The sequence below is a fragment of the Gracilinanus agilis genome, chromosome 1 (assembly GCF_016433145.1).
Source record: "Gracilinanus agilis isolate LMUSP501 chromosome 1, AgileGrace, whole genome shotgun sequence".
NCBI classification, from domain to species: Eukaryota; Metazoa; Chordata; class Mammalia; order Didelphimorphia; family Didelphidae; genus Gracilinanus; species Gracilinanus agilis.
This window is the reverse complement of record NC_058130.1, coordinates 729,693,058-729,717,407: the sequence shown is the minus strand read 5'-3', so window position 1 is coordinate 729,717,407 and position 24,350 is coordinate 729,693,058. Positions and strand designations below refer to the sequence as shown.

Below are 24,350 nucleotides of genomic sequence, written 5' to 3'. Positions count from 1 at the left end.
TATAAAAATAACACTAATGAAAAGATCAGATCACCCATAGTAAGAAACCTTGAGTGGTTCTCTATTACCTAAACCGGTGATGGCAAACCTATGACACACGTGTCAGCACTGACACGCATAGCCATTTTTGATGACACATGGCTGCATAGAGGATGCAACATTTGCTATAGTGTAGTGTAGAGTGCACTATAGGTGACAATTCTACCTATATTAATTTACCTATTTTGGTTTACTAAATACAGTTACATATTACAATTATACATTTTTGTTATTTAAACTATAAATATTTTGAAATTATGGGTTTTTTTCTTGAAGTGACACATCACCCGAGTTATGCTTGGTTTTTTGGCGAATTTTGACACACCAAGCTCAAACGGTTGCCCATCACTGACCTAAACTATAAAACCTACTACAGAAACCTTGTTTGCTGCATGGAAAGAGATATGTTTTGTTAGATCTTTTCCTCAATTTTTGGTTTTTCCATTACTCAAACTTCCTTATTGACTTTTTTTTTTGCATTTACCTTGTTATAGTCAAATTGTGTATTTTTGTTCTCTTGAGTCTTTTTATTTTCCTTTATTAATTACGTGCAAATTTTTACAAATTTCTCTGATAACCTCACATTCTTTATTTTTCCAGACTATGTTTCCCCATCCTTTTATTCTCTGTTCCAAGCCAACTAGATTTCTAGGTGTTCTCTCATACTTCTTTCTCTCACCTTTGTACTTTGACTAAGATCATTAGCCATACCTGGAGAGCATTCTTTTTTTGTTAAGATATTTAATTTTTTTCCAGTTACATGTAGAAACAATTTTTAACATATTTTTTAAACCTGAGAGTTCCATGCTCTCTACCTTCCATCCTGAGAAAGCAGAATTGATGTTATAAATGTGCAGTTATATAAATATATATTTTCATAATAGTCATGTTTTAAAAGCAATCACAAAGCAAAAAACTCAAACAAGAAGAACACAAAGAAAAAAAGGATAACTATCTGCATTCAGACTATAAATTTTTTCTCTGCAAGTAGATAGCATTTTTCATCATAAATCCTTCAGAAATGTCTTGAATTTGTATTGCTAAGTCATTCACAGTTGATCATCTTTTGATATTGGCTGCCACTTTTTAGAATGTTTTCCTGACTGTTCACTTCACTTTGTATCAGTTCATGTAAGTCTTTATAAGTTTTTCTGAGAGCATCCTGCTTGTCATTTCTTATAGAACAATAATATTCTGCCAGCCATATACCACAACTTATTCAGCCATTCTCTAATTGAAGAGCATTTTTCTCACCTCAAGAGCAGATCAGGGACTTCTCATTGAAACTATTAGATTCCTGATTCCTTTGCTGAAAGTGATCATTCTTTTCTCCTTTCTGTAAGAACTTTAATGTTAATAATGTCAAGAATAATTATTATCTAGCACTTTTGCAGTTTTACATGTTATTTAGTGTTCAAAACAATCTTTTGAGATAGAACTTATTTTCATTTTATAAATGAGAAAACAGAAGCAGAGAGGTTATTTGACTTGCCTAAGCTTACATGGCTAGTAGCTAAAGCAGGTTTTGAATTCTGGTCTTTCTAATTCCCAGTATAGTACTCTATCCCTTATGCCACCTAACCTCCCTAGATCTCTCCCTTTTCTCTATTGAAATTTGCCTTGTTTATCTGTGTTGTAATCCCTTCTCCATTTGACCATAAATTCCGTAAGGGCATAGGCTGTCATTTCCTAACCTTTTATCTCCAGTATTGTTTACATAGTAGATAAACAGTAAGTGTTGAATCAAATTAAGTTCCTCTTTACTGAATGGTTTCTTGACAAACCTCTCTTTGTTTCTCTTCACTTTCCAAACCATCTTCTACTTTGGTACTTGAGTCATCATTGTCATCATCATCATCATCATCATCATCAGCAGCAGCAGCAGCAGCAGCAGCAGCAGCAGCAGCAGCAGCTTCCACCGCTCTAATAACTTTCCTGAATTCACGTTCTTACCATTCAAGGCCTTCAGTTTTATTTCATATTACTTATTAATCCTCTTGATGGATTCTTTTGCCACTATGTTGTGACTCTTAGCTCTCGTTCTAGACCCATGTTTATGTCTTTGTTCTATTAATATTTGCTTCTGTTAAAACCCTATTAGTTAACTCATGTTTTTTTATTGAATTACCCTGTGCCTGAACTGTTTTCTGAAGTACCTACTTTCCCTTCCGTGCCTGACTTGGGTTACCACCTCTCTCAGGAAGGCCTCTGATTCCTAAAGGGTAGGGAGGATGGCAAGGAGGAGAAGCATATGCGGTGCTTTATTCTTTTTGTAGGTGATTAGCAAGTGATGGGTTGAATTAAATTTACTCACCTCCACTGTGAAAGTCAGATTTCTCATGCACTTTCCCTGGACCTCTCTTTCCTACTTATTTCACTGTCCTTCATGTTCTAGTTACTTTTCTTATGTATCTCTTTCTATCCTATTAGATTGTAAGTTTCTCAGGTGCAAAGTCTTGTATATTGTGAACATTTGATAAGTATTTGGTGAATTAAGTTAAATTTGCTTCCTAGTAATCCATCTGAAAGCTCAGTCAAATGAAACTATTTGGGAGCTGAAAAGGAAATTGGCGGGATCAGACCTGCTGAGAGAAGTTTTTCTTTGGTACATTTGGACATTGCTAGATCTAGTTAATCTAATCCCTGATGTTTCATGAAATATCTATAGTCTTCATTTTTCTATTCCCTGTTGTTACTGCTTCCCCAACACAAATTTATTTTCTTTTTTAAAAATTTCACAGTAATTAGCCTAACATAAGACAATCAGGAAAAGAGCATGTAGGGAATTATTGGCAGTGTATCAGGAATTCTGGATTTGATTCCTGCCTCTGTGTAACCTTAGGGCAAAACTTCTAAGTCTCATTCTTCTCTTTTGTAAAATGAAAATATTAAACCAGATATTTCAGAATTAACTTCAAGAAAACAGTATTCTATGAAAGTAAATAGACTCCCCCAAGAAACTATGTTTAATATATGCAGGTAGTGAACTGTCTGGCTTAAGGCTCAAGAATGTTCTGCCTGTCTGTAAACAAATGCTGCTGAGTAAGGAGCCAAGCTGTCAGTCTCAAATAATCCTAGCAACCACCTCCTTGAAAATAAAGCTGGAAAGAGTTTCCTCTCCTGTCATAGAGCGGCTACCTTTCTATTCTTCATCGGGTGTCCCCTATACTTTTGAAAGGAGGCATCTGTACTGTCAGAGCTCTGCTCAACCCAAACCCCTAACTTCTGCTGATCTTGAGGACTTTGGCTTCTTCCCATAGCCCTGGCCCAGCCCAGCCTGCCCTGGCGCTGCCCCCAAATGGCTGTGTGTACATTTGGCATGGTGCCTTCTTTTGACTTCCTCTGGCAGGCTGCGGTAGAAGCCATAGTTATGCATCCCCTGAGATCACTTCCTCCCTAAGAACAATGGAGGTATTTGTACACCTGTTTCTGAGGAAGCCCAAGGCCAGAGTTTCTTAGCTTCCAGGCCTTCTGGCCTTCCTTGGTTGATTTTTGGTTCCGAGTTTCTTGAAGCAGCCATTTGGATTTCCCCTGCTCTGACCTGCTGCTATCCTAGGGCCAAACTGGTTTGATCTGGTCCCATTGATCATCTTGTGGTATCCTTCCAGTAAAGTATGTCTTAGGGACAAGTATACTGGCAGGGCTATTATTAGCAAGTCCTGCTAGCCTAAGCTGATTCCTTGCTTGGGCAAAGGGCTAGTTTGCTCCTCTGTGTATTCTTTATCTTCTTTAATCTTTCATAGCAGTGCAAAGGAGTCAGAGAGCCAGAAGACCATATACCAAACTTGATCAATTCCTTTTGTACCCTGATGGATAGGATGCTTTTGATAAGTAGAAATAGAATCCTAGTGCCAAATGTAGGCTGAGAGATCATATAGTTCAACCTACTCCCTTTTATTGATATGGAAAAAGTGGGGCTTGTTTAAAGTCACATGATAATTGTATTAGGTGTGGGGTTAGAATTGAGGTCTCCTGACCCTTAGTCTTTGCTCTATATCATGTATCTCCTGTCTCTTTTTGCTTTCCTATAAGGGACATGACACTTTCTGGCTAAAACTCAACACCTTCCCCCAAAGCAGGTAAGTGCATTGTCAGCTGTCTTACAGATTGGGAAAACTGAAGTGGTGGAATGAAGTAGAGGCTCTGGGGAAATAAACCTCAGATGTTAGAGTCTTTTATCTTCAATAGCATTCCTGCAAAATAGTCTTTCCTATTGTCTGCCCCCATCAAATCCCCCCTGTCCTGAAAGCTAAGCTAAATTCATAACCCCTTGATGAAGTCTGCTCAAAGTAGAATGATATCAGGTCATTTCTTTCTCTGACCTCCTAAGACTTGTTAGATAATATAATTCTTATTTTTTTATATATAATTTTTATTTTATTTTTAAAAAATTCCCATAGTTGCATGATTCATGTTCTCTCCCTCCCCCATCCGGGATCTGATAAGCAATTCAACTGGGTTATACATGTATTTAGATATGCAATTCTCAACAATTAAATGAATACTGTTTTGTCATTTGTCTTCCATTCTTGTCTTGTGTTAATCAATAGTGTATTGTCTCCTTACCAGTAGCTCCCTATAGAGCAGAAATCACATTTTATCATTTTCTTCCCATCTCAAAGAATATCCATCAAAAGGTCTGGTACAGAATTAGACCTTCAGTGAATATTGGCTAGATGAGTTAATTTTATGAAGTGATTCTGATTTTATTGAGCTCAGTTCAGTATTTTCTTGAAGGATAAAAATGTTATTTATTATTTTGTGGTGGTTTGAGTTTGCAGAATAAAAAGGCAGTATGTTGTGGAAAGAGGACTGGATTTGATTTCAGGAGAATCCAAAAGTCAGAGTTTTAGGGGCTTGTCAAAGGTAGTAAGTTGCTGAGCTAGAATTTGAACTCAAGACTCATAAGTCTCTTTCACTCTGTTTCATCACTTCTGTTATTACTCTATTTATCATCCAGGCATTGGAAAGAAAGTAATCTGTAAAGTTTAATGATCTATAAATATGTGAGTAGTTATTGAAAATATTGTCTATTAACACAACTATCAGTCCAAGCTTTCTAACTGGTTTCTTGTGTTTTTTTTGTTGTTTTTTTTTTGCCAGCTGGGAGCCAAAGGATTTAAGCTGGAAGGAACCTTTCCACAGAATGCCTTCTCCACCAAAGAGCGACCTAAAGGCAACAAAGATGAGAGCCACACTAGGACTTTTGAAACCACTAACATTTCAGTAGCTGGGAGCTTGTGGGTGACGTTTTCCCCTTCACCCCACCCACCACCTCTGCCTTGGGCCACGATGGTGTATTAATCGCAGAAGAGTCAAGCTTTGTCCTTTAGTTTCGGTGGATTGGGGTTTTGTATGGCAGCAGCGTAACCGTGGAGAGGCCAGGGTATCACAAACTTATGGATTTTGACAAGAGAGGAGGGAAAGGGGAGACGGAGGAAGGCAAAAGAATGGCCAAGACAGGGGGGGGAAGGAGCACCCACCATGGCTGTCGGAATGCAGGGGCCAACTCGGGAGTCTTAATGGTGGGCCCAAATTTCCGGGTTGGGAAGAAGATCGGATGTGGCAATTTCGGGGAGCTCCGACTAGGTGAGATGTGAATATTTTTACACTTATGCACACCTAGACCAGAGAACCATAACTTGTAGTATCAGGTGTGGTTCACTGACAAAGCCAATATACTTCCTTCTCCTGATGTTGTATTTGTAAAGTATCATTGCCTAACAACACCCCCATGTACCACCTCTACCTCCCATTGCTTTAGCTTAAGTTCTCTTTGTTCATTACTAATAAAGGGTGTCATTGCCAATACAATAGATGCTATTACTGTTAAGTGGAAGGGCAAAGGAAGGAAACTTTCTCCTTGCTTCCTGTTCTATTCCACCTTGTTCTTTTGGGCATATCATTGGGGAAGAGTAGCTAGCTCCCAGTAAGCAACTGGAGATCCAATCACTTATAAACATTGAGGCTATTTTTAAAGGATGTAACAGTGAAATAATTTGGGGTCATAGAATACTTGCGTTTCCTCTTTCCCCAGAAAGAATCTTTAAATGATGCTGATAATCCCCCACCCCCATCTTTTTCCTGCTGTACTATCAATTTCATTAACCCACTATAATTGTTATTGAATACAAATACAATTGTATTTAAAAGTGAAACAGACTTTGGAAGTATACAATATGTTACTCTTGATGTTAAAGCATTTGTGTGTGTGTGTGTTTTAACTAATGACAACTAGGTAGTACAGTGGATAGTGCTGGGCCTGGAGTCAGGAATTCATATTCTGAGTTCAAATCCAGACTTAGATGTACTACTAATTGTAAGATTATGGGGAAGTCACTTAACCCTGTTTACCTCAGTTTCGTCATCTATAGAAATGAACTGAAGAAGAAAATGGCAAACCACTTACGTATCTTTGCTAAGAAAACCCCCAAAGCAATCATAAAGTGTAGGATATGCTTGAAAACAAACCATTTTAAACTAATAACTGCATTCCTACCAGTTCCTTAACATGCCTCAAGTAGGACAAAGAGCAGATGTTAACTAGCTTGGCTTCTGCTGTATCTTGGGCTCAATTCAGTCTGTTAATCCAACTCCTGTACTTATGTAGAGGTGGAAGGATCAGAGTGGTACACCAGGATAGCCTCCATATTCTTCCGAGTCCCCAGCCACCACCTTCCCCCTCCCTCCCCCCCCATTCCTCTTTTTCTTCTACTTGGGACAGTTCTGATGGTTAGGATGTTTCTCTTGATACTAAATTTCCTTTTTTGCAACTTCCTATTGCTCCCGGTTCTGACCTTTCATGCCCAATAGAAAAGTCCTTCCACATGTTCTTCCTTGAAATATTTAAAGACAGCTAGTAAGGTCCCCAAATCCTTTCCATGGTAAAGGAAGTACAGAAAGGGAATAAATAGCATCATCTAATGGCTGAGCAATAAACAGAGTTAGAAAAACTCTAAAAGGCAGATTTCAGAACTCAGTGCTAAGGGAGTAGGAGGGGAGTGATGTTGTGAAAGGGTAAACAGTTTTACACTGTTCTGAAGAAGTATTGCTTTAAGTAATTAAGTAAATCTGTGCTATCATTGCCAAGGATGTTTCTTCCTGTGTTGCAAACCATGGTATCTATCTCCATTGTCCTCCCATCAGGTACAGTTTTTGGCCTTGCCTTTTACTTAACTCATTCTAAGAAGTACTATCCAGTGCATGAAGTATCTTTTTTCTAGTTCTTTTACTGTCATATAGCCATCAAGGCAACGTGGGCATTCTGCACACACCTCTTATGACTGGCAAACAGATGCCTCTTTTCTATTGTATGCATTGTTGATGATGTTGTACATTAGTGATAGCAGCTTACAGTAACTGAAGTTTTCATTGATGCCAAGCTGGCAATAAAAGGAGAGGGGATGTTCAGTATATTCTGTTTAGGAAGTCATCTAGGTAGCACAGTAAATAGAGTGCCGGGCCTGGAGATGGAGGACCAGGATTCAAGTCTGGCCTCATACTCTTCTTAGCTGTGACTTTGGGCAAGTCACTTAATCCCTGATGCCTACCCATTATAACCCTTCTGCCTTTAGAATCAACAGCTGCTAAGTATAATTCAAAGACAGAAGGTGCAGATTTAAAAAAAAAAAAAAGCAGGAAAGCTTAGTCTTTGGGAATGATTTCTTAAGCAAATGAAGGTTTTTAGTTTCTAGCTCTCAACTCTCAACTCTTTTAGTTAAGTTTTTTATTTAACATGTTACAAGATATTTAGTCAAGGAGACCACAAGTTCATGTCACTATCTGACTCCTTAAATTCTTTTTTCTGACTTCCTTTTTCTTTTCCTAGTCAAGGGTGGCTATGTTAGCAGGAGAAGCACCTGGATCCAGCAGGGCAGGCACCAATTGCTGAGACAGGTCCACTGACTCCTAATTTGCATATGGAATGTCCAGAATATTGAACAGTGTCTTTGCAAATAAACCAGACCAGAAAGGGTTCAGAATTTACCACTGCTACTCTAATGATTGCATTAATTTGTCCAGTGTAGCAGTGATTTCAAGAGATCATTGTAAAGAAAGAGGACAAACTAAATGCAGACATGTTTTGCCCTTGAGATAACCATTTACAGGCTGGGCAAGTGAAGGCTGTTGCTTGTAGTGACGCTAATTGCCAACCAAAATAATTTTCACCCCATCAAAACTTCTGAGGAGTAGTCAGTAATTTTGGTTGAGTCATGATAGGCACTGATGGAGTCCCCACATTTTTGGCCATAAAATGTTGAATTAAAGTTTATATCCAGCTTTTCCTAGAGCTGTGTCTGTTTCATGTATAGTGAGATTAACTTCCACAATGTTTTATATCTGTAATCGTGTGCTGCTTATAGGCTTTAAGGAAGTTCTCAACAATGATCTTGATCTCAGTTTAGGGTCCTTAATGGTGGACATATGAATTTAGAATCCCTGGAGGTAGTCTTCTCTCCAGAAGAAAGTATATTTGCCTTAATAATGCTTCCTATATATGCTGCTACTCCTTGTCTCTAGTTAATTGGCTAACCTGTGTAAAGCTTTGTTTGGTTTGGTGAGTTGCCCAGCAACTTGAATTCTGTCTCTATTTCTTATTTTGGGGGATAAGGTCCTATGAGTTGATTGGCCTGCTTGTAGTCAGATTATTGATCTATGGAAAGTCTGCTGCATGTGCTTCTCTTACATGTAAATTTTTATAACCCTTGTCAAAAGAGAATTCCAGAGACCAGTTTCACCAAGGACTTGAACCTAAATGTCAAGTTCTTAAAACTGGTAGCCTCTTTATTCCTTGTATTTATCCAAAATAAGCCAAGGACCAGTTCTCTTTTAACCCATCTTTGATTCCTGTGTTTTTGGCTTGTTTGAAGCCATTGTTTTACACAGGCTATGGAGAGAGGGGCCATAGTAGTAGCCTGTCTGTTCTCTTCACAATAAGAAAGGCAACATAGTATAGTAGAAAGAGAACCAGTTAGGAGACCTAGTTTCAAAATGTTCTTCCCATGGGCAAGTCTTCTCTGAGCCTCAGTTTCATCAGTTCTAGAATGAGAATAGTATTTGTACCATCTGCTAGATTTATTTTTGAGAAAGATTCTTTGTAAACCCTTTAGTGTTACAGAAATAGGAATATCATTGGTGCGATGGCAACGATAGTTAGTAAATGTTTATTAAGTGTCTGTTTGCCAAGTGCTGGGGATAGATAAGATACCAAGACAGGCAAAGGACAAATCCTTTTCTCTAGGAACTTGTAGTTTAAAGGATAACTCCCATTTCTGTATTAGCTAATGCAGTTTACAAATTATAGGCACTAATTTTCTTCATGGTACAGAATGCAATACTGTTTTAGAGCTTCAGTAAGACATTATTGTTAAGAGGCTGAGAAAAAGACACATAAATATATTACATGATGGGACAATAGAGAATTACAAAACAAAACTACCCTATGATGTCTTGAAGGAAGGTCTTTAGCAACTAGGTCATCATAAAAAGATATTTTCTTCCCAGCACCTCTTGGAGGCATTTTTTTAAAACTTTCACCTAATTAATTAATTGATTGATTTGGGGGGGCCCCCCATGGTTACCTCATTCATGTTCTTTCTCTCCCTTTCTCCCTCCCCACTCCTGTACATGTATCATTGATGAAGACCTATTTCCATATTATTAATATTTGCTGTAATCATACATATATACATATATATAGAGAGTAATCATACATATATACATATATAGAGTATACATCCCCAATCATATCCCCATCCCCATCAAACCACGTGAACAAGCAAATGTTTTTCTTTTGTGTTTCTGCTCCCACAGTTCTTTCTCTGGATATATGGGTAGCGTTCTTTCTCATAAGTCCTTCAGAATTGTTCTAGATCATTGCATTGCTGCTAGTACAGAAGTCCATTACATTTGATTGTACCACAGTGTATCTGTCTCTGTGTACAGTGTTCTCCTGGTTCTGCTCCTTTCACTCTGCATCAATTCCTGGAGATTGTTCCAGTTCACATGGAATTCCTTCTTGGAGGCATTGTTATTCCCATTTTTACAAGTGAGAAAAAAGTGAGACAAAGAGGGTAAATAACTTGCCGACAAAAACTCTACTCAGGGTTGTTGTGTAACAGGTGCTTGTAAAGTGATACAGAAATATGAGCCACTGTTGTAATTCAATTTGACCCTTTGAAAGTCATTTTCATGAGTAAGAGTAAGGGATAATGGTAAACTGAAGGGGGCAGAACTCACCCATGCTTTTTTATAACAATGTGAGCACAAGGAGTCAAATTTGACCTCAGAGGTATCACTGAGACTTAACAGGCCAAAAGACTTGTGACTGGAACATGACTCTGGAAAGAGTATACCTTCAGAAGAAACAGGATAGGCAAAAGTGGGGTAAAGTAGCATCATATATTGAGGATAGATTTGTGAGCTGGAATCCAGGAACCAGAGGTGGTATGCATGATGGAGAGCTTTCTGGTAGAAAGTAAGAGCATTTGTATTATTGAAATATACTACAGATTACCTAGATAGAAAAAGAAAGCAGATGAAAAGTTTGATAAATGGATTGTCTAACACAGAAGCATGAGATTTCAGTTGTCTAAAAATCTGCCAGAGACGCCCGCTGATTTCCTTTAAGATAATTTCCACTAACAAAAGGAAATTCATATCACTAGGCACAAAACTGGTTGATAGAGTAGATAGAAAGGGGAACCTTAGTGGCAAATAAACACTCCATGTTAGAATTTGTGATAGAGGAGGGGAGGGAACTTATTATAGTCTGGCATGCACTCTAGATTCCAGGAGAGCAGATTTGACAGGGTATTTACAAAACATGGAAAGTCAACCCAGGGATCAATTCATTAGTCAACAAGTATTAAGCACCCTACTATGTGCTAGGCAACCCTATTTGCATAGAACTTACTAATGAGGAAAATAAGATGTAGACACATGCGCATAATTAATATAAAGTGAAGAAACCTACATAGTAGGTAAATAAAAGGAAGTTGGGGAGGGAGAGCACTAGCAGTTGGGGGAATCAGAAACAGTTTCATTCAGAAGTTGGAACTATATGAAGCACAAGTATGGAGGGGATTGCATTCCCAGCACATCAGATGGTCCACATAATGAGGCATAGAGATGGGAGGTGAAATGTTGAGAGGAGGAAAAAAGGCTAAAGTACAAGAGTGTGAGAGAGGCAATAATGTCCAGTGAGGTTAGAAGGAGAAGTTAGAACCAAGATGAATAGGATTTTAAACACTAAACAGAGGAAAGAATACTGGAGTTGGTTGAGTAGGGAAGTCACATAGTAAGATCTGTGCTTAAGAAAATTATTTTGATAGCAGTGTGCAGAATGGACTGTAGAGATCTGATTGTGAGAAGACCAATTAGGGGCCTATTGTAGTAATCTGGATGAGAAAAGATGAGGTCTGAACTAGGACAGTAGCTGTGTGAGAGAGAGAAGGGGTTGGATTTGAGATGGGAAGGTAGAAATGATATTGGCAGTAAGTGATGATGTATTAGGAGGATCCAGGATAATCCTCAAGTTGCCAGCCTAGGAACCTAGGGGCACCTCTGTTAGAAATAGGGAAATGTAGGGGGGGGGGTATTGGGAGGAAAAATTTGGAGTCCATTTTGGAGCATGTAAGGTGTCTCTCTTCAGTACTTTCAGATAATTGGTGTTTCAGGACTGAAGTGGATTAGAACCTTCAAGAATGAAATTCTGAAATGGAGATAAGATTCCATTGTGGAATAAAAGTGGGAAATTCCTAAAGAAAAAAGAAGTGGATGTTCAGAGAACTCGCTAAACAATCTAGATTTAAAAAAAAAATGCAGAAGATGAAAATAAATGCCAATAATGTAAGATAACTTCAGAAGGATAGTATGTTTCAGAAGAGTGTCAAGAATGCCAAAGTTCAGAATGAGTGAAGGATGAACAAAAGGAAGTTTTGGCTTTTTCAGAGTTAAATGATGATCTTAAGCATAAGATCTTAAGCATCAACAGAGGCAGAATTTCCAGGAATAAGGAAGTGGCAGTCTGGCTGTATTCAGCCCTGATCAGATCTCATCTGGAGAATGTGGCTGCCACATTTTTGGAAGAATATTAATAAAATAAAGTTTCAAAAGAAGATAATCAGTCTTTTAAGTTCATACCCTTTGAAAATCAAAGGAGCTGAGCATATTTACCTTAGAGAAGACAACTTGGGAGGAGTTCTCTTCCAACTATATTGAAGGATTTTAACCCAAAAGAGGGATTAGACTTGTGCTCTTGTGCTCCTTGGTCCCAGAGGATTGAACTAGGAGAAGTGGAGGTTGGGGTTACAAAAGGGACAATTTTGGCTGTATTCAAGGAAAATTTACCTAACAAGATATGGAAGAGGAATGGACTGCCTCAAAAGGTAGTGGGTTCCTCCTAAGTGGAAGTTTTCAAACATTTTTTTTCATATAGGATTTGATCAATGTTTGGTCAATGTAGGAATTAATTTTGTTTGACTATGCAATTTTGTCACAAAAGTGTTTTGTTTTTTCCTATTGTGGAGAGAGATTGGAAGGAGAGGGTGGCTACAGATAAGGTCCCTAATTTCTGCACTCCATCCTTGCCTGCAAAAGAGAAGGAATGCCAAAAGGAATTTGATAAGCAAGACAGCCACCCACAAAGTTAGTCATACAGTGATCTTGCATCACCCACAAATGTGCCACTTTCCTGTTCATGAACTGAAAGCCCTATGTCTTATCACGTTATTGTCATTCCACTTCATTCCAGACCATTACTCATACTCTAGCTATATTTTCTTTATTTCTTTACCACGACTCTTTAAGGAATCAATTTAATATTCTATACTCTTCTCTTGTCCCATGCTCCTTATATCACCAATCTTGCCCTTCCAAGGGTCAGTCTTAGATTAATTGATCACTGTCACCATCCATTGCCTTTGCCCTTATGCAGTGCTGCTGAATGAAGGTGTAGAAAATTATGAAACCAATTAATTAGGCCCGCTACAAATATGTTACTTAACTGGGCCTCACTGTAAAGCAGTCCCTTTAGACTTCCCTAATTCACAATTCCACTTACCACAGTGACTCTTGAAAATTTTTTCATCAAACCTGTGACTCCCTTCCCCTCTTCCCTTTGAGCTAAAACTTTTGCCTTATATTTCGCTGAAAAAATTTTAGACTATTTCCTGAGAACTCTCTTGTCATATAATGTAGATGCCTTCTAACATCTCCCTTGTTCCTGCCTCACATGAAGAAGTAACCTTCTTGCCTAAGCTAGCCCATCTACATTGTATGAGTGACCCTATTCTCTCTCATCTTCTCTGCCAGATTGCTTCCTCTCTCATCCCCACTCTCACTTATATTATATCTCTCCCTTTTTACTGGCTGCTTTCTCCTGTCTTCTTACTAACATGCTCTTGTCTTCTTCAAAAAACCCTCACTTAATCCATATCTAAATAGTTATTATTTCACCTCCTGCCTTTTGTGGTTAAGTTCCTTGAGGCCATCAATAGGAAGCTTTCACATCTAACTGCCTAGAGTCTCCTGACTGTTCTCAAATGACATTTCATCTGACTGGGCATTTTAATTTTCTGTCTCCCCTGCATGGAATGCTTTTCCCTCCTTATCTCCTTCCACAGGCTTCCTTCTAATCTTAGCTAAGATCCTGACTTTTCAGGAAACCTTTTACTTTTTAGATCACTCTTAATTCTAGTGCCTTTCCTCTTGCTTATCTCATTCATCCGGTGTAAGCTTGTTTGTACATGATTGTTTCATGTTGTCTTCCTCTTAGATTGTGAGCTCTTTGAGGACAGGTACTGTCTTTTACCTTCTTTGTATATCTATCAGCTGTCCTGGTACCCGGCACTTTGTGAGTACTTGATCAATGCCTCTTGACTGGCAAGGGACAGCTTTGAAAATTAGTAGTTTCATTATAGTTAAAGGGCATAAGGGAAGGAATTTACTGGAAATGCTCGTTTTGTTTGATTTTAGTTTAGAATAAAAATAAAATTAAAATTGAAAAAGTCTTTGAGCAGAGAGGCTAGAGGATTTTTTTGTCAAGTATATCATGTAGAAGGAATTCTTTTTGTGTCAAGACAGAGTCACCACTGAGGTGTTTTTTATCTTTTTAGGTGTATAATTTTGAATCCTTCAGTCTCAGAGTTGGAAAGTATTTTGGAATACCTAATTAGATTGCTCCTGAACAGGATTCTTTGCTATAACATTCCTGACAGGTCATCCAGCATCAGGATACTTTTAGTGCTTAGACCTTCATCATATACTTCTTGAGATATACCTTTGCATTGTACAGTTCCCTTTGTTGGGAAGTTTTCCTGGGTACTGAACTAAAATTTGCCACATTTCTATACATTCTAGCCATTAGTCTTTTTTTAATTTTTATAGTCATGCAAAGCACTTCCATGTTGGTGATTGTTGTAAGAGTGCACTCATACATAACCAAAACCTCAGAATAAAATCCTGAATCCACTGATGTGAAAGACAACTCTCAACAGTTCTTTCTCTGAAGGTGGATAGCATTCCCTGTCATAAATCTTTTAGGATTGCCCCAGATCATTGCACTGGTGAGAGTAGCCAAGTTTTCACAGATAAGCATTGTCTAATATTGCTGTTATTGTGTACGGTGCCCAGTTATGCTTATTTCACTCTGCATAAGTTCTTGCAGGTCTTTCCAGCTCTTTCTAAAATAATCTTGCTTTTTTCTCTTATAGCCCAACTAATAGTCCATCATTAATATGTACCACAATTTATTCACCCATTCCTCAATTGATGAACATTCCCATAATTTCTAATGCTTTGCCACTACAAAAAGAGCAACTTTATAGTTTTGGTATAAGTAGGCTCTTTTCCCTTTTTTATTAAGTCTTTGCTATATAAAACCAATAATTGTATTATTGGATCCAAGAGTATGCACAATTTTATAGCCCTTTGAGCATAGTTCAAAATTGCTCTCCAGAATGGTTGTATCTTTTCACAATTCCACCAACGATGCATTAGTGTACCAATTTTTCCACATCCCTCCAGCATTTACCACTTTCCTTTTACTGCCATATTGGTCAATCTGATGGGTGTGAGGTGGTACCTCAGAGTTGTTTTAATTAGCATTTCTCTAGTCAAGAGTGATTTAGAACATTTTTTCATATGATTATTGATGGCTCTGATCTCTTCATATGAAAATTGCTTGTTCATATCCTTTGATCATTTGTCAATTGGGGAACTAGCCATTAATCTTAAAGTAAATTTTTCCCTGTAGAGTCAAATAGAATTAATGTATTTTCTCTTCTCTTTAATCGTATTGAAGATAGTTACTGTTTTCCCCTCAGTACCTTCCCACTTCAGCCTAAATGATTTCAATTCTTCCAACCATTTTTTCATGTGTTTTCCAGGCTTTTCCTCATCTCATTCCACTTCCTTTGGCCGTATGCCAGTTTATTCCTGAAGTATCTTTCCTTAAGTGCCCAACATGGAACACAGTTCAAACCAACTTGGCCAGAGGACAGTGAACTCTTATTCTGAACAATCTTCTCTCATTTTGGACTCCAGTGATATTAGCTTCCTTGTCTGCCACATCCTGTTGACCATCATTGGGTTTGTAGTTCACTAAAATGTCCAACTCCATGTACTCCCTGTTACCTTCAAAATCAAATATAAAATCCTCTGGCTTTTAAAGCCCTTCACAGCCTGGCCCTTTGTACATTCTTTGATCCAATATCACTGACCTTCTTGTGTCTTCTTGTAAGCAACCTTCAATCCTCTGGCCCTGTGTCTTTTGAGCTGTCCCTCAAACTTGGATTATTTCCCTTCCTCACCACTGCCTCCTGTCTTCCTTGAAGACTCAGCTCAAATCCTACATCGACAGGAGGTCTTTCTACATCTCTCCCCCTACCCTACCCCAATTCCCTTCCCTGCTTATTTTTCATTTATACCATATATATTTTATATGTACAGTTTTGTGTGTGTATGTACATTGTCTCCTCCACAATAATGTGAGCTTCTTAATATCAGGAAGCAAGGGGCTTTTGCCTTTCATTGTATATCCAAGGCTTAGCACAGAACCTGACACATGGTAATCCCTTAATAAATGCCCATTGACTAACTAAAACTAAATCTTTTCCATATGAATTGTGTTTAGCCACATTGATATATCCCACCACATTTCTTCCTAACCCCATGCCAGCCCATTATGTGGGAAATAGGGAAGCCCAAATATAGATACCAAGTAGATACCACTTATTCTCTTTATTGGTTTACATAATGTGTGACTTCATATATTTTTTTTAAGTGTTTATATATTTCTCCTATAAGACAGTAAGCTTTTGTTAAATGACAGGAACTGCTAGGTACTATACCAGAGATTCAAAAACAAAGAAATAATGAAACAATTCCTATTCTCTAGCAATTTACATTCTGTTGGACAAGATAACATGTAGGTATATAAAGACATGCAAAATATTTACAAAATATATACAAGGTAGTTAGGGTGGGCTCTAGAAATTTGAAGAAAAGAGGTCAATATGAACTATTTCTTGAAGAAAATGAGAAATTCTTTGAGGTGGAAATAAGGACAGAATATATTCCATACACAATATATAGCTATTACCATGGCATGGAGATAGATAGCCTTTGTGTAAGGAACAGAGAACTCCTAGTTTGGGTATAATGGAAGGTATATAGAAAGCGGAGAGGAGGTTTTGAAGAAGTTGGAACCATTTTGTGAAAGGCTTTAAAAGTCAAATAGAGGTATTTCTGTTTTATGCTAGTGATGATAATAAGAAGACACTGGACTTTATTGAGTAGGAGAGTATCTTGGTTAGGAGCATCATTTTAGCTGCTGCATGAAGAATAGACAGGAATGGAAATGTCCTTGATGCAGATCTCATTTCAAGCCTACATTTGAATCCAGGAATTATCAATGGTAGCTTTTGAGGAGACAACAATATCAATTGTCTTCTTGACCTCTCTGAAGCCTTTGACACTGACTCATTCTCTTCTCCTTTTATATTCTCTTCTCTAGGTTTTCAGGACACCTCTCCTGATTCTCCTACCTATCTGACTGTTCCTTCTTTGTATCTTGATAGATCCTCCTCGAAATCCTGCCCTCTAACAATAGGTGTGCCTCTGGACTTGGTCCCAAGCCACCTACTCTCTTCTTGCTCTATACTATCGCCCTCTCTATGCTGATGATTCAAAAATCTACCTATCCTGCCTCAAACTCTGCTGATCTCTAGTTTTACACCTCCAACTCCCTTTCATACATCTTAAACTGTGTGATCAGTAGACATCTTAAATTCAGCAGGTCCAAAACAGATCTCATTGTCTTGCCCCCAAACCCTCCCTTACCCACCCCCACCTTTCCTATTATTGTAGAAAGCAACACTATCCTCCCAGTCCTTCAGACCCAGGAGTCATCCTGGACTCTTCTCTCTCCGGCCCCCATATCCAGTCTATTGCCAAGGCCTGTTGACTTCACCTTTGCAGCATCTCTCCAATATGCCCTCTTTCACTACTCTTAACACTCATCCATCCCTTTAGTTGCAGGCTCTCTTCACCTTACAACTGGATTATTGTAATATCTATGGGTGGGTCTGCCTGCCTTATTTCTTCCTATTCTAATCCATTCCCAATTTAGCCACCAAAGTGATTTTCCTAAAGCACAGGTCTAACCATGTCATCCCCCTACACAATAAACTTCTCTTAACTTAGGTTTCCTGTTGCCTCTAGGAGCAAACACAAAATTTTCTGTTTGTTATTTAAGTCCTTTATAACCTAGCCCTATCATACCTTTCCTATCTTCTTACACTTTACTCCCTAAGTCATACTCTTTGATCCTGTTACCATGGCTTCCTGGCTGTTCTATGAACAAGACTCTCAACTTGAGGCATTTTCTCTGGTTGATATCTATGTCTTGAATGCTTTCCCTCCTCCACTCCCAACTACTGACCTTCCTGGCTTCCTTCAAGTCTCAACTAGAATCCCACTTTCTATAGGAAGCCTTCCCCAACCCCTCTTAATTCCTGTGCTTTTCTCTGTTAATTATCTCTTTATCCTGTACGTAGCTTTACATTTATTTATTTATGTATAGGTTTGTTGAATGTTATCTCTTCCCTTCCCCCACCCCCTCCCCATTAGGGAACTCCTTGAAAGCAGGAAGTATCTTTAACCTCTTTTGCATCCCTAGCACTTAGCACATTGTCTGGTATATAGTAGATAATAAATGTTAATTGATTGAGTAATGTAAATTACATGGGGAGCAGAGAAATAATGAGGGGGGTAAGTGGAGGAAATTGTTTTTGAGAACTGCAGAGGGCACTCCAGGTCTCTTGAATCTGAAATGTACCCTGTAATTTTTGTTGTGCATATGTGAGGCACACACACAGTTCCTGCTTGACCTTCTTCAGTCAACCCTTGGTGGTATCAGATAAGACATTTGACAGGCATTTTTCAAGTTGAATTTTAAAGTATGTAGAACTAGGTGCACCATAGCTAGTTTTCAGAAGTGCCATCAGTTAAGAGGTGGTTTTCTTAATTAGTCTCTCTACTTCTAGGTTCTCTGTTCAGTCTGCCTTCCCCACATCATCTTTACAGCCCAGACAATGTTACCCAGGTTGCTCAGAGACTCTCTGTGGCCTACAGGATTAAAGCGAAAATGCATTGTCACACATAAAATCCTCTGTGATCTGTTTCTGACCTACCTTCCCAGACTTTGATCCTTTCATACATTTTGATTCCTTTTCATACATTCTAGATTTCAACCAATTTAGACTAGTAGCAGTTCTGAGATCAATGATCTACCTCTGATTGCTGTACCTCTATGATGCCTCATAATCATTTCATAATCCTTTTCCTTCCTACTGGAATCTGCTTAGGTGCTGTCTTCTCAGATTTCTAACCCTGCCCTCCTCCTCTCCAGTTCGACCCTCTGTAAACGACTTTGCATTTACTTAGTTATATAAATGTATTGTCTCAGGAGAATGTGTAGTCTCCTTGAGGGCAAGGAGTATTTTATTTATGTCTTTATCTCTGGGGTCTAGAACAGTATCTTGTATGGAGTAGATGTTTTATAGAAGATCATATAAGTAGATGTTTTATATAATTTTATATTTTATAAGAGCATAGAATTCAGAGTTGAGACAGACTTTAGAGATAATATAGGACATCCTATCCCCATTTTACAGATGAGGAAACTAAAGCTCAACAAATTTAAGTAGTTTATCCAGTTTTACATAATGAGTATCCTATTTGGGACTGTCATGTTGTCCTGTGACCACCTTAGATGCTTTCCCAGAGTTAGCACATTGTAAACAATGTTCTTATTTGACAGATGGGAAACCAAGACCTGGAGAGGGCATCAACTTCACCCAAAGTTTCCCAGACAGGCTCTTGGACCTTTTGGCAGAGCCCAGGTCCTCTGACTCTAAGGCACATACCCTTTCCTCTCATACATTCCTGTTTGGTGTGGGAGCTGATTGTTTTCATCTGAATTTTTTTTCTGCTGAATCAAGTTTATAGCAAGGCTAGGAGGCTTACATTTCTGGGGTTTTAAGAAGTTAATTAGTTTTTCTTTTGCTGGAGCACTACAGGTGTGCTTCAGGAACCAGTGATCTTCCTAACCAACAAGAGGTTTCAAAGGGCTCAAGATACTCAGGAAGATCTGGTATTTGATAGAGAGAACTGATCCTTCCCATCTAAAGTGGTTTTAGATGGAATATATTGGGTCCATCAGTTGTAATTGGAGAAAGGAGAAAACAATGGATTTCTGACCTTAAGTATTGATTCCAAGGCAGAAGAGCAGTAAGGACTAGACAATATGAGTTAAGTGAGTTGCCTAGGGTAACAGCTAGGAAGTATATGAAGTCAGATTTGAACCCAGAACTTCCTATCTCTAATCCTGGCCCTCAAACCACTGAGCCACCTAGCTGCCTTAAATCTGAAAATTTTGGAAGAGAAGGAAAGAAAGATGAATGCATGTGGGAATGGAATATGTCATTTGGACTAATAATCCTTAATATTTGTGGAAGAGTTTGGCTTCAGCTGGGAGTATCTGTAAAATAAATTGTTCTACAGGGAGCACTTTTTGTTCCCATGAGCTAGGTCAAAAAAGCTCATAGACTGACAAATCCCATAGCCGAACCTGCCTTGTTGTCTTTTGAAATATGTCTGTTTTCAAAATCCCTTAAAGATGGGGCTCAGTTTGATCTCCAGTGATGGGATCTCAGTACCTCCAGAGGACATCCCTTGTATCATTAGACCACTCATAAAAAAGTTTGTCCTTTTATGGAACTAAAATCTGTTTTGCTACCTCCTCCCACCCCCTTCCTATTTATCTCCTAAAGCTACTTTTAACAACTTTGCTCCTGCTTCCCCATGATTGTCCTTTAGATAATTGGAGGAAGTGATAAGCTCCCCGAAATCCTTTCTTTACAGCAGCCTCCCCAATTCCTTCCTTTAGTCTCTAGTCCCCTCCCTACACTGGTTGCCTTCCTCTAAGTGCATTTCAGCTTGCTTGTGTTCTTTCTGGAAGCACTATGGCATACAGAGTAGACACTGTTGTCTAGGTGTTGTCTAACCTAGGCAAATGACATTAACTATACTTCCTTGTTCCAGTTGCTTTATTGCTCTTAATTGTGATGCTAAAGCTTAGGTTTCTTATTCCCTTCCCTACCACCACTCCTACCCCTTCTCCCCAGGCTTTCCTTCTACTATAAAAGTTCTTTTAAACTTCTTTTATATTTGGTAATTTATCCCATTCTACCTCTCCCTTTCCTCTTTTCCCAGTGCATCTTTCTCACTCCATAATTTTGTTTTCTTGAGATATCATCATATCATTGTCAACTCACACCTATGTCCTTTTGTTTACTCCTAACTGCCCTAATAATGATAATAGTTTTTATTAGTTAAAAATATCTTCTTCCCTTGTAGGAATGTAAAAGGGAATTCCCTTTTGTTTTTTTCTTTCCAGTTTACCCTTTTGTGTTTCTCAGTCTAATCTTTGAAAGTCATATTTTCTGTTAAGCTCTTGTCTTTTCATCAGGAAGGCTCTAAAGTCCTCTATTGCATTAAATATCTATTTTTCCCCTTGTAATAGGTATAGGCTTTAGAAGTAGAAAAATAGATTTTTGCAGACAGACTAAGGGGAAAAGCCTTGGCTGCCAGCCAGGGACATTCTAAATAGAATGAAGGTAAAAAACTGTTTTGTGGACTCTGGTAAACTTTACCTGTAGACATTTTGAGACTTTACCTGTAGACATTTTGTCATTGTTGTCCTTTTGAATTTGCATTTTGATCTCTTCCCTTTACTATAGTAAATTTGTATGGTTAGTGTGAGGAAAATTCTCTTTGCAGAAATGCCAAGCAGTCTCTAAGCCAAAAGAAATAGGTTTATTGAGAAGAGGGCCAGTTTCACAATAAAGCCAGCCTTCTGGTTAAGACCAAAAGACCCAGAGCCTTGTGAGAGGACTTCTTTTATACCCAAACAATTAGACAACTTATATATCAGTTTAAAAATAATTCAGGACAATAGTTATACCCAGCTAAAAATAAAGACATGAGAAAGCAATATTCATTGGTTGCTGCAACTAGGAAATACTTCTTATTGGTAAAAAGAGTCACTTGATAGACAAGAGGGGAGCAAGGGATTTCCTAGGCCGATGATGGTGACCAGAGTAAATGGGAGATGCCAGACCTCCAACCAAGGCAAAAGCCTAATGAAGGCCAAGTCACAAGTTCAAGATCATAATTGCTGAGGATACATGATATAATAGGAAGTTTAAGGCTGAGAGGCTTACTTAAACTGAGACCTATGCTAACAGTGATCATCTGTATTAAAGCAGTTATCTACTTACTTCAAAACTTTAAAACTTATACTTAAATATAATCATCACTTATGCTAACATTAAAATCTAATCCTCATATATGGGGACAGGGTATTTCTTACTCACAGTGGGGAGAGGGGTGTTTGCGTGTTTGTGTTTGCGTTTGCGTGTTTGCTCATTTCCCCAAACTATTTCTTGACTTTTAACTTTATGTTAAAAGTTGGGCTCTACTCCTAAAATAGAGGAGGCAATGTTCCATGTTTCAGGTTTTTTGTGTTGCTGTTTTCAGAGCTAGTTCTGGAGACCTGTGAGCTTTTGGTTTTTCTAAGACGGTATGATCTAAGGAGAGAGGAGTAGTTATTGCTCTTCTAGCCTATGCTGTGTGATCTATGAATGACCACAGTCATTTTTTTCCACTCTAGAACTGTGACCAGGATTCTTCTCCACTGGGCCTATACACTCTACTATGCTAGTGCTTCTCATTGTGGGACTATGACCTATATCTCCATATGGACAATGAAACCGAGTGCTGCACCCAGTGCCAGCACAGTGTCACTGACATCATCTGACTACTTGTCCAACTCCTTTTTCCTGTGACCTGAGAGCAATTCAAGTTGCTATTGCTGATTCAGGGACCCACAAGGCCCATGCTGACTTGCATCATGATGTCATATCTTACTGTTGGCTTGCTCAGGCAGGACCTGCTGCTGGCTTGCCTAGAAGCCCCCTGTGCCAGACTATGCTTTTTTCTCACTCAGTGAGGCAGAGTTTTCCTGTTAATCTTCTAAATTGTCTTGGACCAGAAAATTGTTTCACCACATCTTTTTGTGGGTTCTGCTCAGAACTCATTTTGAGATATTATTTTAAAGAATATTATTTGGAAGAGAATTTTAGAGAGGTAGGGTGAATTTTCCTACCTTTACTCCACCACCTTGGCTTGACCTCTACATCCCCTTTTCAGGGCCACTTTCTTTATATTACAAATTACTTTCCAGATTAGGATGTATCAGTTCACAAGTCTACCAACAATGTATGAATGCTGTTTTTCCATCATCTCTCCGATATTGATTTTTCTCATTCTTTGATATTTTTGCCAATTTGCGGATATGAGGTAAATTCTGGGTGTTGTTTAGATTTGCATTTGCCTTCTTTGTGATCTGAAACATTTTATAGCAGTTAATTGTTTTCAGTTCTTTTGAGAATTGTTCATACTATTTTACCACTTACCTATTGGGGAAATAACTTCCATTTCTCTAAGGTTTACAAAAGGTTTTGCTTCCAATGCATTAGATGAGGAAACTGAGATTCAAGGAGGTTTAATGACTTGGTGGTCAGTGTCATTCAATTGGAAATTGAATGGATTGGAATTGGATTGGAAATATTAAGCCCAGGTCTTGTAATACATAATACTATAAAAGCACTGGTATGACCCATATCAGACAATTTACTACCAAAGGGAAGGAGAGAGTATCTGAATCACAAAATATCAGAAAATAGTTGTCAAAAATTGTCTCTACATGTAATTGAAAAAAAATTAAATAAAAACCACAATACTGAATGTGGAGGTCAGAAGGAGTATAATCAGCATGAACGCCTCTTTGAATAATGTCAATTGTAAAAAATAAGGGAAGATGGATACCATCTAGTCTCTCCCTCATTTTACCAATAGGAAAACAACTATAGAGAAGAGAGGTCACCCAAAGAGATAGGAACAAAGCTAAAAAGGCTTTTCCCTGTTAATCTGGTAGTTTTTTAATGTTTTCACACAGGTGACACTCTGATTCCCTTTTGCTTCAATGATTAATGGGCTGAACCAGGCGAATTGTTCTGCCTTTCCAACTGTGAACATTATTAGTTCTTACTTGATTTTAGATACCTTTGGGCCCGGTGCCCTCAGGTGCTGCGGGGAGAATGTGTTCATTTTTCTCTGAATGTTTTTTGGTTTTGTATTTGCTTAATATGAGAGACCCTTCTAATGTTTAGCCATTAACCAGGTTGCACACTGGCTACAGCTGAAAAGACTTCCACTTGGACCTCTGAACTCACAGGCTCTACACTCCCTCCCCTTTCCCTCAAGGAATAGAATAATGAGGGGAAAAACCCTGGCTGCTTGAAAATGATTCCTGCCATTGCAGTTGTTTATGAATAACGTGCTTTGGGCTCTGTGACCATACCTCCATCCCTTTTATCTTCACTGAATATGCCCATTTCCTTGAGTTAGGTGAGCTCTGGGCTTGTGGGCTAGCATATGCCAACTTATTTCTGCACAGGTGGGTCTCTCTGGTGGTTGAGCCTCCTGCTGCAGAACCAATTAGCCCTTCTGGCCCATGAAATGAACATTTTTCAAGAGGCCAAATGAGAGGGAGTGACTCACCACTGAGTGAACTTTGATCCATCTGGAGGAAAGAGTATTGAATATGACGCACAAAATCAGTGAGAACCCATCATGGCCAAAAACAGTCTCTTCCTGACTGGCCACAGGGTGCTTCTGAGGGA

At 38.6% G+C, this 24,350-nt stretch overlaps 1 protein-coding gene across 2 annotated transcripts in view; it reads left to right on the top strand.

The window, feature by feature from the left end:
- Positions 1-24,350, top strand: part of CSNK1G2 (casein kinase 1 gamma 2) — a 103,051-nt gene that overhangs the window by 48,517 nt on the left and 30,184 nt on the right. For both annotated transcript variants that reach the window (XM_044672116.1, XM_044672108.1), the window contains exon 2: positions 5,143-5,628. In XM_044672116.1, the coding sequence (XP_044528051.1) occupies positions 5,439-5,628 (190 nt within the window). In that variant the 5' untranslated portion in view covers positions 5,143-5,438. The remainder of the gene's footprint in view (positions 1-5,142; positions 5,629-24,350) is intronic.